General features: G+C 40.8%; 1 protein-coding gene across 1 annotated transcript; it reads left to right on the top strand.

Annotated features, from left to right (window-relative positions):
- The first annotated feature begins 18,027 nt into the window (after positions 1–18,027).
- LOC101277386 (60S ribosomal protein L13a-like) lies at positions 18,028–18,600 on the top strand. Its single transcript, XM_033437221.2, has one exon. The coding sequence runs from the start codon at positions 18,049–18,051 to the stop codon at positions 18,598–18,600; it is 552 nt and encodes a 183-aa protein (XP_033293112.1). The 5' UTR covers positions 18,028–18,048.
- The last annotated feature ends 266 nt before the right edge of the window (positions 18,601–18,866 follow it).

An 18,866-nucleotide genomic window follows, 5' to 3' on the forward strand; every position in this document is an offset into this window, starting at 1 on the left:
TGCATGGGTCTGCATGGGGAAGCAGTAGGGACAGAGCCTGGAACCACCTCCTGGTTCTCCCTCCAGAGAAACAAGGAAAACAAGAACTAGCAAGAGCTTGACAAACGCCTGGCTTTGAATTGGAGACCATTCACCTGCCTATTGCTTCATTCCTGGAAATTTCACTGCAACTAAGTAAGGAAAAAAAATACCTGAAAGAAAGAAAGCAAAGAAAAATATACCCAAGAAATCCTAAAGAACACCGTGTGGATGAAAGGCTCTTGGTGCTCCAGCCAGAAGTCAGTGCTGTGCCTCTGAGGTGGGAGAGCCAACTTCAGGACATCAGTCCACAAGAAACCTCCCAGCTCCACTTAATATCAAATGGCTAAAATCTCCCAGAGATCTCCATCTCAATGCCAAGACCCAGCTTCACTCAATGACCAGCAAGCAATAGTGCTGGACACCTTATGCCAAACAACTAGCAAGACAGGAACACAGCCCCATCCATTAGCAGAAAGGCTGCCTAAAATCATAATAAGGCTACAGACACCCGAAAACACACCACCAGATGTGGACCGGCCCACCAGAAAGACAATATCCAGCTTCATCCACGAGAACACAGGCACTAGTCCCCTCCACCAGGAAACCTACACAACCAACTGAACCAACCTTAGCCAATTGGGACAGACACTAAAAACAAAGGGAACTAAGAAACTGCAACCTGAAAAAAGGAGACCCCAAACACAGTAAGTTAAGCAAAATGAAAAGACAGAAAAACACACAGCTGATGAAGGAGTAAGTTAAAAACCCACCAGACCTAACAAATGAAGAGAAAATAGGCAGTCTACCTGAAAAATAATTCAGAAAAATGATAGTGAAGATGATCCAAAATATTGGAAATAGAATAGAGAAAATGCAAGAAACATTTAACAAGGGCCTAGAAGAAATAAAGAAGAAACAAGCAATGATGAACAACACAATAAATGAAATTAAAAATACTCTAGAAGGGATCAATAGGAGAATAACTGAGGCAGAAGAACGGATAAGTGACCTGGAAGATAAAATAGTGGAAATAACTACTGCAGAGCAGAATAAAGAGAAAAGAATGAAAAGAACTGAGGACAGTCTCAGAGACTTCTGGGACAACATTAAACACACCAACATTCGAATTATAGTGGTCCCAGAAAAGAAGAGAAAAAGAAAGGGCCTGAGAAAATATTTGAAGAGATTATAGTTGAAAACTTCCCTAATATAGGAAAGGAAATAGTTAATCAAGTCCAGGAAGCACAGAGAGTCCCATACAGGATAAATCTGAGGAGAAACATGCCAAGACACATATTAATCAAACTATCAAAAATTAAATACAAAGAAAGCACATTAAAAGCAGCAAGGGAAAAACAACAAATAACACACAAGGGAATCCCCATAAGGTTAACAGATGACCTTTCAGCAGAAACTCTGCATGCCAGAAGGGATTGGCAGGATATATTTAAAGTGATGAAGGAGAAAAACCTGCAACCAAGATTATTCTACACAGCAAGGATCTCATTCAGATCTGATGGAGAAATTAAAACCTTCACAGTCAAGCAAAAGCTGAGAGAGTTCAGCACCACCAAACCAGCTTTACAACAAATGCTAAAGGAACTTCACTAGGCAAGAAACACAAGAGAAGGAAAAGACCTTCAATAACAAACCCAAAACAATTAAGTAAATGGGAATAGGAACATACATATCAATAATTACCTTAAATGTAAATGGATTAAATGCTCCCACCAAAAAACACAGACTGGCTGAATGGATACAAAAACAAGACCCACATATATGCTGTCTACAAGAGACCCACTTCAGACCTAGGGACACATACAGACTGAAGGTAAGGGGATGGAAAAAGATATTCCATGCAAATGGAAATCAAAAGAAAGCTGGAGTAGCAATTCTCATATCAGACAAAATAGACTTTAAAATAAAGACTATTACAAGAGACAAAGAAGGACACTGCATAATGATCAAGAGATCGATCCAAGAAGAAGATATAACAATTGTAAATATTTATGCACCCAACATAGGAGCACCTCAATACATAAGGCAAATACTAACAGCCATAAAAGGGGAAATCGACAGCAACATATTCATAGAAGGAGATTTTAGCACCCCACTTTCACCAATGGACAGATCATCCAAAATGAAAATAAATAAGGAAACACAAGCTTTAAATGATACATTAAACAAGATGGACTTAATTGATATTTATAGGACATTCCATCCAAAAACAACAGAATACATATTTTTCTCAAGTGCTCTTGGAACACTCTCTAGGATAGATCATAGCTTAGGTCACAAATCTAGCCTTGGTAAATTTAAGAAAATTGAAATCATATCAAGTATCTGTCCGACAAAAACACTATGAGACTAGATATCAATTACAGGAAAAGATCTGTAAAAAATACAAAAACATGGAGGCTAAACAATACACTACTTAATAACGAAGTGACCACTGAAGAAATCAAAGTGGAAATTAAAAAATACCTAGAAACAAATGACAATGGGGACACGACGACCCAAAACCTATGGGATGCAGCAAAAGCAGTTCTAAGAGGGAAGTTTATAGCAATAGAAGCCCACCTTAAGAAACAGGAAACAGTTATGGGGCAGAAACTAACACACCATTGTAAAGCAATTATACCCCAATAAAGATGTTAAAAAAAAAAAAAGAAACAGGAAACATAAATAAACAACCTAACCTTGCACCTAAAGCAATTAAGGAAAGAAGCACAAAAAAACCCCAAAGTTAGCAGAAGGAAAGAAATCATAAAAATCAGATCAGAAATAAATGAAAAAGAAATGAAGGAAATGATAGCAAAGATCAATGAAACTAAAAGCTGGTTCTTTGAAAAGATAAACAAAATAGATAAACCATTAGCAAGACTCATCAAGAAAAAAAGGGAGAGGCCTCAAATCAATAGAATTGAGCTATTTGTAATGAGGTGGATAGACCTAGAGTCTGTCATACAAAGTGAAGTAATTCAGAAAGAGAAAGACAAATACTGTATGCTAACACATATATATGGAATTTAAGAAAAAAAATGTCATGAAGAACATAGGGGTAAGACAGGAATAAAGACACAGACCCACTAGAGAATGGACTTGTGGATATGGAGAGGGGGATGGGTAAGGTGTGACAAAGCGAGAGAGAGGCATGGACATATATACACTACCAAACGTAACGTAGATAGCTAGTGGGAAGCAACTGCATTTCACAGGGTGATCAGCTCGGTGCTTTGTGAGCCTGGAGGGGTGGGATAGGGAGTGTGGGAGGGAGGGAGATGCAAGAGGGAAGAGATATGGGAACATATGTATATGTGTAACTGATTCACTTTGTTATAAAGCAGAAACTAACACACCATTGTAAAGGAATTATACTCCAATAAAGATGTAAAAATAAATAAATACTTAAAAAAAAAAGGCTGCCCAAATATCCTCAGATGAGCACACTCAGGAGAAACAAGCTCCACCATTACCATCATCAAGGTCACCCTGACCACTGAGTCAGCCATAAAGAAGATAGAAGATAACACACACTTGTGTTCATTGTGGATGTCAAGATCAACAAGCACCAGATCAAACAGGCTGTGAAGAAGCTCTGTGACACTGATGTGGCCAAGGTCAACGCTCTCATCAGGCCTAAAAGAAAGAAGAAGGCATAGGTTCCACTGGTTCCTGACTATGGTGCCTTGAATATTGCCAACAAAATTGGAATCATCTAAACTGAGTCCAGATGACTAATTCTAAATATATATTTTCACCCATATTTTAAAAATAAAGAATAAAAAACATAAAAACAAACAAACAGAAAAAGAATGCTCAACATCATTAATCATTAGAGAAAGGCAAATCAAAACTACAATGAGATATCACCTCACACTGGTCAGAATGGCCATCATCAAAAAATCTACAAACAATAAATGCTGGAGAGGGTGTGGAGAAAAGGGAACACTCTTGCACTGTTGGTGGGAATGTAAATTGATACAGCCACTATGGAGAACTGTATGGAGGTTCCTTAAAAAACTACAAATAGAACTACCATATGACCCAGCAATCTCACTACTGGGCATATACCCTGAGAAAACCATAATTCAAAAAGAGTCATGTACCAAAATGTTCATTGCAGCTCTGTTTACAATAGCCAGGACATGGAAGCAACCTAAGTGTCCATCAACAGATGAATGGATAAAGAAGATGTGGCACATATATACAATGGAATATTATTCAGCCACAAAAAGAAATGAAATTGAGTTATTTGTAGTGAGGTGGATGGACCTGGAGTCTGTCCTACAGAGTGAAATAAGTCAGAAAGAGAAAGACAAATACCGTATGCTAACACATATATATGGAATCTAAGAAAAAAAAATGCTCATGAAGAACATAGGGGTAAGATGGGAATAAAGACACAGACCTACTAGAGAATGGACTTGAGGATATGGGGAGGGGGAAGGGTAAGCTGTGACAAAGTGAGAGAGAGGCATGGACATATATACACTACCAAACGTAGGGAGGATAGCTAGTGGGAAGCAGCCGCATAGCACAGGGAGATCAGCTCGGTGCTTTGTGACCACCTAGAGGGGTGGGATAGGGATGGTGGGAGGGAGGGAGACGTAAGAGGGAAGAGATATGGGAACATATGTATATGTATAACTGATTCACTTTGTTATAAAGCAGAAACTAACACATCATTGTAAAGCAATTATACTCCAATAAAGATGTTAAAAAAAACCAAACAAACTCTTTAATGGCTTCCCATAGGTTTTAAGCAGGTCCTATTAACTCCTCACACTCAGCTGGCCAGTCCTTCCCCACACCCACCCGCACTGTACTGCCATACTGGTTATTGAATTCCTTTTAATTGCTTGAACAAATCACTCTAGTTCTCTCTCTTTCTCTCTCTCTCTCTCACTCTCCCTCCCTCCCTCCCCTCTTGTCTTTGGAATATTCTCTCACCTGTAGACTCAAAGCTCTGTAAACCTCTGTGTTGCTCTGTGTATGTTGAACAATTGTGTCTGGAACATAAGAGGTGCTCTATAAATGTTTGAATAACTTCAGGCCTGAAACTTAGGAGAACTGGAGATTTGGGAAGGGAGGAGAAAATAAGAGAAGGATAGAGAGATAAGTAGAGTGAACATCTGTGGAGAGAGAAGTGGTTATTAGAGAGAGGATTTTAGGAATATCAGGAAGAATATCTCAAGACAAGAGTTCCTCATAGCAGAAATGAATGATCATTTTGATGGAGAAAACTTATTTAATGTACTCCTCTCCTTCATCCCAATTGTTGATCCAAGTGCTTGACAACCAGAGGCAGCTGTGTCCTGGGAGTCAGGGAAGGGTAGAGAACTCTATACCCACTCAGACCCAAACCTACAAGATTTCATTGAGAACTTAATGTTGTTTCTGACCATTAGATATTTACAATCCATTTGGAGGAAGAAGAAAAAAAATGGAGAATAAGACAATGTCAGGGCAGCCCATGTTTTTGAATAATCCAGAAGAAAGCTCAAAAACTATGAGAAAAACTAAATTAGAAAAAGGATATAGCAGAAGGTCAGACCCATGGTTTGGTTTTCTCAGTGCATGTTATTGATCAAGTATGGTAGGTGATAACAGAATCTGGGTGTTTAGGAGACCTGAAGTTGGCCAGATAAGGAGTGGGAACACAAAATATTGATGCTGCGTTATCATGCAGTAGTACCTGCCAAAATGCCTCCTGAATGGACAAAACCTCACATAGACATGGAGAAATCACTGGGTTCCCATTTAAGCCTTCTTTTTTTTTTTTTTAAGATGAGTGAGTCTGTTTTTATTATTGGAAAATACTGAAATATGAGAAGAATACAGATAAAATTCCAAGCTGAGGGTAGAGAGCATTTTTTTTTTAATTCCAGCTATAATAACCAACAATGATACTGCCTTGCTTTTAAGGCGTAATCCAATGTGACATTGGGATTGGGAAACCTGCATCCAAAACAGCCCCCTACTCGCATCATTGTCCCAGATACCATACTGCCAAAAAGTTTGGCACTTTTTTTTTTTGGCTGCGTTGAGTCTTCGTTGCTGCATGCGGGCTTTCTCTAGTTGTGGCGAGCGGGGGTTACTCTTCATTGCGGTGCACAGGCTTCTCATTGTGGTGGCTTCTCTTGTTGCAGAGCATGGGCTTTAGGCACGTGGGCTTCAGTAGTTGTGGCATGCAGGCTCAGTAGCTGTGGCTCGTGGGCTCTAGAGCGCAGGCTCAGTTACCCACGGGCTTAGTTGCCCCATGGCATATGGAATCTTCACAGACCAAGGCTCAAACCCGTGTCCCCTGTGTTGGCAGGCGGATTTTTAACCACTGTGCCACCAGGGAAGTGCCTGGCACTTTTTAACATAATGTCTATGATATATTATGCCTACCTGATTTAGGCCCTAGGAGTGATACGGGCTGTAGAAGTAGAAATACAGTGCTGTACACTGAAACTTATAGTGTTATAAACCAATGTTATCTCAATAAAAAATAAATTAAAAAAAAATTAAAAAGTACTGTCTTAGTATGTTCAGTCTGCTATGACAAAAATACCATAGATTGGGTAGCTTATAAACAACAGAAATTAATTTCTTGTAGTTCTGGAGACTGGGAAGTCTGAGATCAAAGTGCCAGCAGGTTTGGTGTCTGGTGAGAGCTTGCTTCCTGGTTGATAGAAGGTCATTTTCTTGCTGTGTCCTCACAAGGCACAGAGGAGAGATGGAGAGCTCTGGGGTCTCTTTTATAAGGGCACTGATTCCATTCATGAGTGCTCCACCCTTATGACCTAATTATTTCCCAAAGGCCCCACCTACTAATACCATCACATTGAGGATTAGATTTCAACATATGAATTTGGGGAACACTTTCAGTTTATAGCACATACCCAGAAGAGAAGAACTGAATTATGGAACTCAGAGCTAGGAGTACACTGTAAAGGAAATAACAGAGGATTGGAAACCAAAAGGCATTCAGAGAGATACTTTAAGGAAGTCATTTAACATCTTTGAATCTTAGTTTCTTCATCTGTGCTGTGGGGATCGTTTCTACTTTATAGCCAAATGAGGACCAAATGAGAAACTATGTGAAAGAGCTTTATAAAATTTAAAGTATGATATGAATGTTACTTGTTATCCTCAGCATATTCCTTAGAAAACACTTAGCCAATCTTCCCAATTTTTTAGATTCAGAGCCTAAAACCTAAAGTGCTGAAGAGACTTGCCTCAGGTCCCTCAGCTAAGAAAGAACTAAGCAGATACCACAACCCTCTACTCTTTCAGTGGTTAGGGGTGTGGTCAGACCCCAGGAGCATGCACAAGGAGTGGACCCCTTGTGCTGAAGACTCTTGATTTCTGCCTGAAAGTTGTGACTCTCTCTTACTAAGGTCCCAAATTCTTTGAGCTTGAGCAGGTGTGGACCAGTGAGAAACCACCAAGATTGTATATGGGCTTTCTTGCCCTCCTGCCTGAGATCAGAGAGAGCAGGGTGGCAGGTCTCTGTGGAAACACAGCTACTCCCTATGATGGCAGGAGTGGCTATGACCTTCTCTTCTGACTCCATCTAGTTGGTTGTACATCTATATCCCTCTCATCTACCAGTAAAGGCCTGCACAGCCCTGGGACAAGAATCAGAAATTTACAGGCCATCGTGTAACCTTCCCTTCACTTCTTCTCAGAAGGAATCTAAGTCTGTGAGTGACAAAAGGCTTCTTTTGCAGACTAACCCACTCCTGAGCCTAAAGGCACAAATATGTCAGGGTGTGGTCATGCTACCTGGAGGTGTCCAGTGTCCCCCAGGGACAGGCATCCCTGATAAACCTGGGAAAGTCACTGACAAGTGTTGCTTCAACCTGGTAGAAGTCAGTTACAGAGATTCAGAGGCTTAAAAAATACAGTGCAGGTAATTGACATACAAAATTTCCTGCAGAAATCATCATCCTAGAAGCTGTGGTCTTCTCTAAATACTTTCTCTGTCTTGTCCTCTTAGTCAGGGTACACCAACTGTCCTTGACTTTATGGGACATAAACTAATCCAAACATGACCTTCATGTTTTTGTATGTTTTTCCAGCAGGGAAAATAAGGGAAGCTATAATGGAAGGAAAGGTCTAGTAAAAAAAAAATGTGTGTGTTTGTGTGTGTGTGTGTGTGTGTGTGTGTGTGTACACATATTTAGCAGCAAAAGTCTTTATTCAAATGAAGTTTTAAATGGAATAAATAAGATACATCAAAACAGAATTGCTCAGTGAGTGCAGGGATGGGGCTCAGAGACTGCTCAACCTCTTCCTCACCTTTGGTGGCTTCTCGAGCACCTTTGCCCAACTCTAAGGTCAGAAAACCACTGGTTTGGGTGAGATGAGACTCCTGGGTTCTTTGGCAGTATTGGGGCTTATTTTCAGTTGTGGGAGCAGGGCTGTGGCTGCTCCATTCCTGCAGCCCTCACTAACTTGGAAGAGACTCCCCAGGCTTCATGTTTCATTGCCATGTCTCAGTGGAAATAGGAAGCCAGTTCTACCCACAACATGTCCCCTTCCCCATTTGAGAGGTTGAGAGCTGTGGCTTCCTGCAGATGGAGTAGTGGAGAAGTTTTTCCCAGTTGATGGCAATTGTGCTGGCCGCAAACATTCTGAGGCTTTGTTACCTGAGTGGAGCTGCAGGCTTGTAGGAGATCGAATGTAAGACTTGGGGCTGGAGGGGGAGTTCCATGGCTCTGGCATGTGCTGTGATACACTACACTCTCTCCTAGCCAAGTATAACCAAACAGTGATGCCGGCATATACAGAAATGTTCCTTATGTGTCCCTAGGCAAGGAGAAAACCTACTGAGTTGGTAGGTGGTGTGGTATAGGGGAGAGAGGACAGGACTCAGATATAGAATTTCTGGATTCTAGTCTGTGTTACCTGGGGAAAGTCCACTTAATCCCTTAGGGGATCACTTCTTGTGAAGAAGATGTTGTGTAATCCATACATTCTCTCTGGGCCTTAAACATTCTGAATATTTATTACTTTGTAATGTCAAAATGAAATTTGACTACATAATAGTTTTGGCTGGGATTTGGTACAGAACGTGGAACCTAGAAGAAGAGTTACAAGAGCTACCATTTACTGAGCACTTGCTATGGGCCAGACAGGCAGTGCATGTTCTCACTTAGGGACAGTGTGAGATGGGCATGGCATGTCCTCCTTTACAGATGAGAAAGACTAAAATTGGTGAGTTTAGGTAACTGTCCCAAAGCACATTACAAGAAAGTGGCAGAGCTAAAATTAAAAACGTTCCCATGACACAAAAGCCTGCTCTCCTATCCAATTTCCTGCAGAGCTAGTCTGACATTAACCCTGGCTCCCAATGAGCCACCTGTGGATAAATGAAAGCTGACAAGTCTTACTTTTACTGGGAGTACCCTAAGATGATCACACAATATTTTCCTAGTTTACAAGAGGAGCAAGGAGAGGGCAATTCTCTCTTCATAAAGCAAGGTCTGAGAATGTTTTCAGATACCCAGCATAGTCTCGTATGTGCTGTTTCCAATCCAAGGTTCTGAGTAACACCCACGCATGGTGAACATAATCTCTTTGCTTAACTCAAAAAAATAAGAATGTTTCAGAAGAAAGTTTAGGCAAGAGATAATCCTAACCTCAGCACTAGGGGCGCATAATTTGTACGAGCCAGAAAAGAAGTCAGGCAGCATCTGAATGTGCAATGCTGACCTCAGCTTTTCTACTCAGAAGTCAACTCAGTTCTTTAGAGTTGCAAAGAGCAAAAAACACATGCCCACCACACCCTATGCTCTAACTTACTAAGAACATGTGCCAGTAGGAGAGGGAGCAAGTGCAGGCAAGAGCCTGGTAGAGGGCCTGGCAGGAAGAGGTGGAACTCAATAAACACAATGTCCCAGCTTCCAACTGAGCCTGCTACCATAATAGCAGGGAAGATAGAGCATCATAGATTCATCATGGGTCCTCTGCCTAGCCCTCATTTCCCCAAACCTTTGTTTCCCACTTCTAAGTCTTGAGTGCAAGACTGGCAACCACTGATCTTTTTACTGTCTCCAAAGTTTTGCCTTTTCCAGAACATCATATAATTGGGATAAAACACTATATATCATTTTCAGATTGACTTCTTTCACTTAGTAATATGCATGTAAGTTTCCTCCATGTATTTTTATGGCTTGATAGCTCATTTCTTTTTAGTGCTGAATAACATCCCATTGTCTATGTATCACATTTTATTTTTCCGTTCATCAGCTGAAGGACATCTTGGTTGCTTCCAAGTTTTGGCAATTATAAATACAATTGCTATAAATAGGTGCAGTTTTTTGTGTGAACATACGTTCTCAACTCATTTGGGTAAATACTAAGGGGTGTGATTGCTCAAACATATGGTAAAAGTATGTTCAATTTTGTAAGAAATGCCCAAAATGTCTTCCAAAGCATTTGTACTGTTTTGCATTCCCACTAGCAATGAATGAGTTTCTGTTGCTCCATATCCTCACCAGCATTTGGTGTTGTCAGTATTCTGGACTTTGGCCATTCTAATAGGTGTGTAGTAGTCATCTTACTATTTTTAATTTTGAATCACAAGTGTAATTTTATATGTGTAGTTTTACACTAGTTATTTGATTAACGTTTGTCTTCCCCCATGACTGTGAATTTAGTGAGAGCAGGGACTTCCTCTGTTTTTTACTTTGCACTTATATTTTGTACAATGCCTTGGACATAGTAGACCCTCAATGAGTATTTGAACAAATGAGTGGGCAGCATTACCAGTTCATTTTGGAGATGAGCTTCTACACAAGGATCCTGGAGCAGAACAGAGCAGAATCTGACCTGCTTAGACCATTCCTGGGACACCAGTTCACTGTCAGAATTCAGCAGTGTCCACAGCCATACTCATAGGCATCTGGTCATCAGTCTTTGGTAGCTAATAGTTTAGGTAATTGCCTTTTATGTTAACTCTAAATTACTCAATCCAGTTTATGAACTGTTGAACAAATATAGTTCTTTTCCTTTTTGCATCATCTAAGGAAACCTGGCTTCTTACTCAAACACTTCTTCAGGGTTTCATGGATGTCTCTATAGATGATGGGGTTGAAACATGGGTGCTAGGATGGTATAAAGTAGAGAAAATCCTTTGTGCAAGAGTTGGGAAGAGTTGGCTGAGGGCATGAGGTATGTGGCAATCAGTGTCCCATAGAACACCATGATCATGGTGAGGTGAGAGGAGCAGGTGGAGAAGGTCTTTTGCTAGCCTGTGCCAGATGGAATTCTTAGGACAGCAGCAAGAATGAAGGAGTAGGAGGTTGTGATGAGAGGAAATGGGATCAGAGTCACTGCAGAAGAGGTGGCATAGGCAATGGTCTCGGTCAGTGAAGTGTCCATGCAGGAGAGATGGACCAGAGATGTGAAGTCACAAAAGAAGTGATCAATTTCATTGGGTTCACAGAAGGTTAGTCTAGACAGTAGGACCATCGTGATTGCTGTGAGAAGGAAGTAGCAGAGAAATGTGGCCATTTCTTTTGCCACATCCTGCAGTGTGTGAGCATGTAATTGTGTGAGTAGTTAAGCTCGTCCTGCTATCTCTTATCATACAAAGGCCTTCAATACATTAATCCCATTTTAAAATTGACCCAGTGTCCTAGGTACCATTTTGTGGAGATCTGTTTCCAGCTTTTCAAAGGGGCTCACAGAACTAACCTGGAATCTGTGCTGACCAAAATTCCTGGTGCCCAGAACGTGTCCAGCAACTGGCGATTCAGACTGAGCCCATTCAGTGGAGCATGGAGAAGGCACAAAGAGAGAACTTCTCTCAATCCCCTGCAAAGTGCAAATAACAACCTGAGATCTCAGAGAGAAGGCTTCGGTCTGACAGAATACAACCAAACTCCAGGATGTTACTGCTTGTTGCTGCCAATGATGATGTTAGGACTTGATCCCAGGTACTGTCCTAAGTGCTGAAAATATGTAACCCACTTAATCATCACAACAACCCTATGTAGTGAGTACTCTTATTATCTTTACTTTCCAGATGGAGTCACAGAGAAGCTAAATAACTTAACCATGGTCATCAGCTAGAAAGTTGAAGGGGTGAGATTCAGACTTGCTCTGGATCCCTCACTCCTAACCATGAACACTGCCTCTCATGAGGCTTGTGTACATGGCTAGTTTGCATTATCTCACAGAGGTGGGAAGGGGAACAGTTCCACAAGGAAGCCTCTCATCCAAGTTTTAACTTCAGGGAAGGTGAGACTTGCTTTGTCAGTTGGTGAGGGAACAATTCCATAAAGGGTTACAAACTCTGACAACCTTCTCTACCTGTCTCCTGTACTTGCTTTCACACTACTACTTTTACGTCCTTTCTTTATTACCTTAAAAATAAATCTAACATTTTTTGGATATGTGCATAGGAAATTACTACTTTCCCTCTACCAGGCAATTATAGAGCTGCTGCACTATCTTGATGCAGTACAGGAAGGCATGATAGAGAATAGAAAGCAGGTGAAAGGTATGAGATAACTGACTAGAAAGGCAGTGGAGCCTGGTTAAGAGCACAGCCTCTAAAATTAAACTGGCCTAGATTCAAATTCCTGCTCAACCACGAATATATGTGAGCGAAACCATTTTATAACCTTTAAGGGAAGAGCAACTCTGCTGCCTCTAGGTCTGAGAAGATGAATCTTTTAAGGGCAGCAGAGAGGTTGATGATACTAATCCCCCACCTCTGACCCTAATATACAACTACTATCTCTCCCTCTATCTCCCTCGCAGAAGCGAGGAAATCAAAAAAGGATATTATTAAAAAAGGTAGAGATGTGGACTCTGCTAACATGCTCCTGTGTTAACTCTGCTCATGCACACTGCTGGACTCTAGAGCCACAACCCCAAATCACATGATATGTCTGTGCTTCATGTCTGCACAGAGCTGGGTCCAGAGTAAGGGCTCAATAAATTGTAGCACATTCCACCCCTCCTCTCTTCTTCATCTCTTTCTCTTCCACTCCTTCCTTCCTCCCAAGTATGCCAGCCCATTTAGTGCTATCTATAGGTGGATGAGCTCTTATGCTAAAAGAAAAGCATCTGTTTCCCTTCATTGGAGATATTGAGAGGACAAATTATAAAGACAAAGAGACTAAAGCAGTGGAGAGTTATTTGGATTTGATGATTTTTAACATCCCTTCCAAACTTGAATGTTTTTCCTAATTGGGACACATTCCATTCCCTCAGGACACACACATAAAGCAAGCTTGTGGGAAAGAGAAGAGACTTATCACAAAGCAAAGTAAAAACACAAATACTCAGTAAATAATCAGAGGTTTTATATCTTCCACTAACAAAAATCAAGGAAAGACATGAAATGACTCAGGTGCTATCTGAAAAGGAGCCATTCTCTTAGCTGAATTCAGTGGTCAATGAATTAACCAATCAAGTTAGCCAACATTTGGCTTATTGATAAGGGCTGTTGTCTCTTGCCAGCTGCTGGTTAATTCAGCTGAACAGTTGGTCTACCAGACAGACAAATAATTTGATTTTCTCACTAAACTGATAACTGATTTAGTATGCCAGGGAATTGTATCTCTCTGACCTCATCTAGTAAAGGACAGATTTAAAACAGGGAAAACTGAAGCATACACCAGCAGAATAGATAAGCTCTACCTGTCAGTGCCTCAGAGGGGTCCACATCAAATTTGGGGAGTCAGGCCACAGAGACAATGCATGTAAATCTCCCCTTGATTCATAGAACTGGGCTAGACAGCTGGAATCCTGCTTTTATCCAAAAATACACCTCCCTGTGCAATTGACAAAAACAAAGTTGGAGCTGTCTTTCCACATGAACCTTAGGAGGCCAGTTGACTTTTGGCCCCATCTTTCAACCTCCTTCCTCTGCGTAAACTTAAGTCCCTCTGTGGGCAAAGCCATAACCTCCTCTGATATTGGTGCTCATGGGCATTTCCCAAGTGACATTTGTGGGGAATTGTTCTTATTTTGGAAATAATATGAAACCAAGTTACCTTAGAGGAAATATCTTTTTCCCCTTGCTTTGTGTTAAGTTTCTACTTTAATAATGACTCTGTATTTATATGACCTTTGTAAAGAGCTTTAATTTGTAAAGAGCTATTGAAAATGTATCATTATGTTATGTTTTGGTAGAATGGATTAAAGTAACAATTTGAAGGAAATATTCAATTTTTTTCTATCCTCAGGAAGAAAAATTACTGTGCACATCTTTATTGTGTAGGTTTGGTGGAAACTGAAGCAAGTATCTGTGATAGTAAACATTTATCACCAAAGCCATTAATTAGGATTCTAAAGAACTTGTGTTGTCTTGGATTCTTGTTATTGATTAAAAATAGTAAGCAAGGCTAGTCCTGTTCTGGGAAGTGTACATTTGTGAGTGGAAACCTTACGGAATTAAAGTTATCATTTACTGATAGACATTAACAAACTGGAGAGCTATCAGCTCAAACTAACATATTAATACAGCTATCCAATAAGTGTAACAAATGAAACAGTAATAAAATAATCAATGAATTGAAACTACCTCATTTGTTCTTTAGAACTGAAATATTTTCCTCTAATGAACTATCTGAATACATGAGGCCTCTGGGTAGGATGTCCTTATTGAAATCTACTAAGTAACCACCATATGCCAGACATTGTGCTAAGCCTATGCTATTATCTATATTCCTCACAACCTTTCTTACATATTGCTTATTTTACTCATGAGGAAATCCAGGCTTTTAGAGGTGATATGACTTGTTCAGAATTACCCAGCCAGAAGAATGTGAGGGAACTGGAAATGAACTAAAAGCTCCATGAGGACAGAGCATGTCTATTTCAGCCACTACTCTATCTACCTCAGAGCCTGGCACATAGTAAGATTTCTAATAAATATTTATAAATCAATGAATGAATAAATACGTGAGCAAATATCTGACTTCATATAAAGTGTTCTTTCTGTTTTATCAAGCCCCTTCCTCCAACCTTCACAAAATGATACTGTAGCCCTGTTAAGTTAAAGGAAGGGCTCTAAAACCTGAATTGAAGCTGACTAGGTAATGGAAGCAGTTACTGATGCTAAAAAACTTTTAATGGCAAATTATACCTAAAAAAAAAAAGCAAAGATTATTTTATTTAGAGCAAAGTCATTTAGGAGAAGCCTGATTCAGCAATTAAGCCAATTAGTTATTTTTCAGAAAGGCTACTTCTCAATTTCTAAGAGGTTGTGAAACCATTTTCTACTCTTAAAAAGAAAAGATATTTATTTTTTGGAAACCAAGCCACTGATGCAAATTTATTTAAGATTACAAGCTTCAGATATGTTCTGCAGCTGGTACATATTCCAGGTAAACACTTTGGACTCTCAAGCCATATACCACAGTGCAAGAAGCAATTATAACTCTGTTCCTTTGGCTTCAAGAGGAATTTAAATTATAATGTCTACATACTGTAAGTCTAAAAAAGGTGAAAATTTCTAAAAAGAAAATAAAAGGTGTTAAAATAATAGCATGTTTGAGCCTAATGTGTTAAGTTCAGTTATTCAAGACGATTGGGAAGGTGACTTTGTGGATATAATGGAAAGTTCACTGTATGTTTGCCTATTACATCTTCTCTTTTACTCCCTTGTCCCCAGCCCTTAAGAACCTCAAGCCCCCTTCTATCTCAGAGACTTTGTAATTGTTGACTCTGTCTAGACTATGCCCTGTTTCTATTTCTTTGTGTCAGGTATCACTATTTCATTTCATTTTACTTGTTTACTTGGTTGTTGACCATCTCCCCCTTAAGACTATAATCCTACAAGAGCAGGGATGTTTCTATCTTGTCTGCTACTATATCCAGTGCAGATAGTCTGTGTGTCTCCACACAGTAGGTAATAACTGGCACATAGTAGACAATAACTATTTGCAGGAAATAATGAAAACAAAAATCTATAGTGTTACCATGAAGTTTGCAGTTATTCTAAGTGATTGGATTTTCAGCCCCTTTAGGGACTGGTTATTTTCTTTAGGGACTTTGCCTTCAGGGGGAAAATGGTACTTGTGTGACTATTGTGACTTTGTTAAATGGGCATTTGTTAAGTAGAGCCCTGGGTATCTGGTTGCTGAGCCATAGTTCAAGAAAAGGAATTGAAATAGAGAAGTTTATTACTCAGAGGTCCTGGAGGAGGTGCACTGCATGCCTCATGGGGCCATGAGAGGTCAAGGCAGGGTACAGGCAGAGAGAGCATGGCAGGACCTGGGGCATATGCCTTTATTAGGGTCTACAGGTGGAATACGTTGGTGTTCCCTGGCTAAGTCCAGATTGGTTAATTCAAACCAAAAAGAGTGGGATTTTGGTGAACTTTGTGGGGCATCTTATTTAAGGGGTACACAAGGAGAAGGCCTTGGCAGGCACGGGAGAGTAATTATCCAAAGGTGGCTGGGGTAGTCATATCAGGATCTTACATTTACTTATGACTGTAATGGTGTTATCTAGGGCATGCACTCACAGGATGGGGGCCAGTCAGTTCAAGTCCCCTGCAGGCTGCTTGGCCACACAAATGGATGCTGGGGCAGCAATATTATCGAGTAGTCTAGCAAAACTCTCAACAATGACTAACCAGTCAAGATTCTTCACATGCAGACCACAGACAGAGGAAATGTCGACCACACAATCCTACTCCTTAGCCATATTTTAAAATAGACATGTGAATAGTAAAGAAATAAATTACTTGCATTGAATAAAATTTAAGTGAAGATAAAGATTTTAAAAATATATATAAACTCCAGCTCCAGTTCCTCATAGGTTATTTTATTTATTGTCTGAGCCTCATATCAAGGTGAATTTTTGCGTAAGACCAGAAGCACTGTGGGGAATGTGGACTGCTCCAGAACCTGAGCTTCAGGGTCTGTTGATAGGTGGCTCTAGTCCAGTCTTACTTCCCTGTTCATAACCTGTGAGAAGAGAAGATATTAATTTACCTTCTTAGGACTTTTAAGTGACTTGTGAACAATAGTTAAAAGATGGGAGGGGCATCGCTTTTTGCTTTATAAGGTTTTATTTCAAAGTTCCTCTTCATCTTTATTTCCTACTATTTTTCTTATAAAATGGAAGAAGAAACAAAACTATTTCTCAGAGTGACTCCTTGAGCCTACATAAATTGTTTGGTGGTTCCCTTCCAATCATGAAAGGCTTTCTTGGCAACCATGGCTCTAATTCACTCATTCCAAAGTTGTCTTGCTCAAACTGTTTTCCAGATATCATGCCTGAAGGTTCAGAAGGAAGGGACCTATTTACCTACATAATTACTAGGCTTCCTGGTTCCATTTGGTTTATGTCTTTGTTCATTTATTGACTATGTATTCTGTGCTAATTTGGTAATGCAGACTGGAAATTATGAAGGTACACGCCTTGCCTTCATGTTATTTTGAGTCCAATTAGGGAGGTTGAGTACAAACAGATAATGTCAATAAAATGAGATATAAGTAAAACTGCTTTAAAAGAAGACTGAGGGAAAGAGGGGTCAGCCGAGATGATGACAAAGGAGGCTCCTAACCCCACTTCTCCCATGGACACAATGAATGTTCTGCTACTACACAGAGAGCAATTACCTCTGAAAGAAATCCAGAAGCAAGTTGTGTGACTCCTACATATTGGGTGAATAAGAAAATACCCACAGCAAAACAGGTAGGAAAGCAGAGTGAGACATGTTTGTCATAAGCCCCATGCTCAACACAGTGTCATACAATTGGGAGGAAATGCCCAATTCCAAACTTCTACCTGAGGAATTAAAGTTTGGACCCCATATTTAGGACCCCAACTTTTAAGACTCCAACTTGAATGACAGGCTCCCAAAACACCTAGCTCTGAAAGCCAACAAGGTTTGCATCTGCAAGACCCACAAAACTATAGCAAAGAAAGAGTTGTTAGCAGGTGCAGGCACACATCATGGCTGTCTCCCCAGGGTTCAACAGAGAGGAAGCAGGCAAAATTGCTTCTAGTCTTTCCCTGAGAAAGTTCTATCTGAATACTTTTCCCAGGCGGCTGCCGAAGATGGCGGAGGGGCAGGTCCTGGTTCTCGATGGCCGAGGCCATCTCCTGGGCCGCCTGGCGGCCATCGTGGCTAAGCACGTGCTTCTGGGTCGAAAGGTGGTGGTTGTGCGCTGTGAGGGCATCAACATTTCTGGCAATTTCTATAGAAACAAGTTGAAGTACCTGGCATTCCTCTGCAAGCGGATGAACACCAACCCCTCCCGTGGCCCCTACCACTTCCGAGCCCCCAGCCGCATCTTCTGGCGGACAGTGCGAGGCATGCTGCCTCACAAGACCAAGCGAGGCCAGGCCGCTCTAGACTGCCCCATGGTGTTTGATGGGATCCTGCCACCCTATGACAAGAAAAAGTGGATGGTGGTTCCTGCCGCCCTCAAGGTTGTTCGTCTGAAGCCTACACGGAAGTTTGCCTACCTAGGGTGCCTGGCTCATGAGGTTGGCTGGAAGTACCAGGCAGTAACGGCTACACTTGAGGAGAAGAGAAAGGAGAAGGCCAAGATCCACTACCGGAAAAAGAAGCAGCTCATGAGGCTACGGGTCAGGCTTCTAATATAGCATGCATCTGGGAGCTGGCTATGGTCCTCTCCAGTTTCTGTGGAAGATGCTGGACACTCTTTTCCCTCTAGCCCACTCCAAAGTCACAAGTATCTCCCTGGAAAGAGCTTGTACACATATCTGGCACCTCAGATCTTGTGGCTGCTGAGGGATGGGCCTCTGGATTGCCTGGCTCTGATAGCCAATGGGGTTTGAATTCACAAGTCCCATAGTACTATAGCAAAGAAGCAGTTCTTAACAGGTGCAAGAGAACCCCTCTGCAGCTA

This window comes from Orcinus orca, chromosome 1 (assembly GCF_937001465.1).
Source record: "Orcinus orca chromosome 1, mOrcOrc1.1, whole genome shotgun sequence".
NCBI lineage: Eukaryota > Metazoa > Chordata > Mammalia > Artiodactyla > Delphinidae > Orcinus > Orcinus orca.

Excerpts from the sequence above, each read along its gene's own strand:
- LOC101277386 (XM_033437221.2), top strand. The coding sequence starts at position 18,049 with ATGGCGGAGGGGCAGGTCCTGGTTCTCGATGGCCGAGGCCATCTCCTG.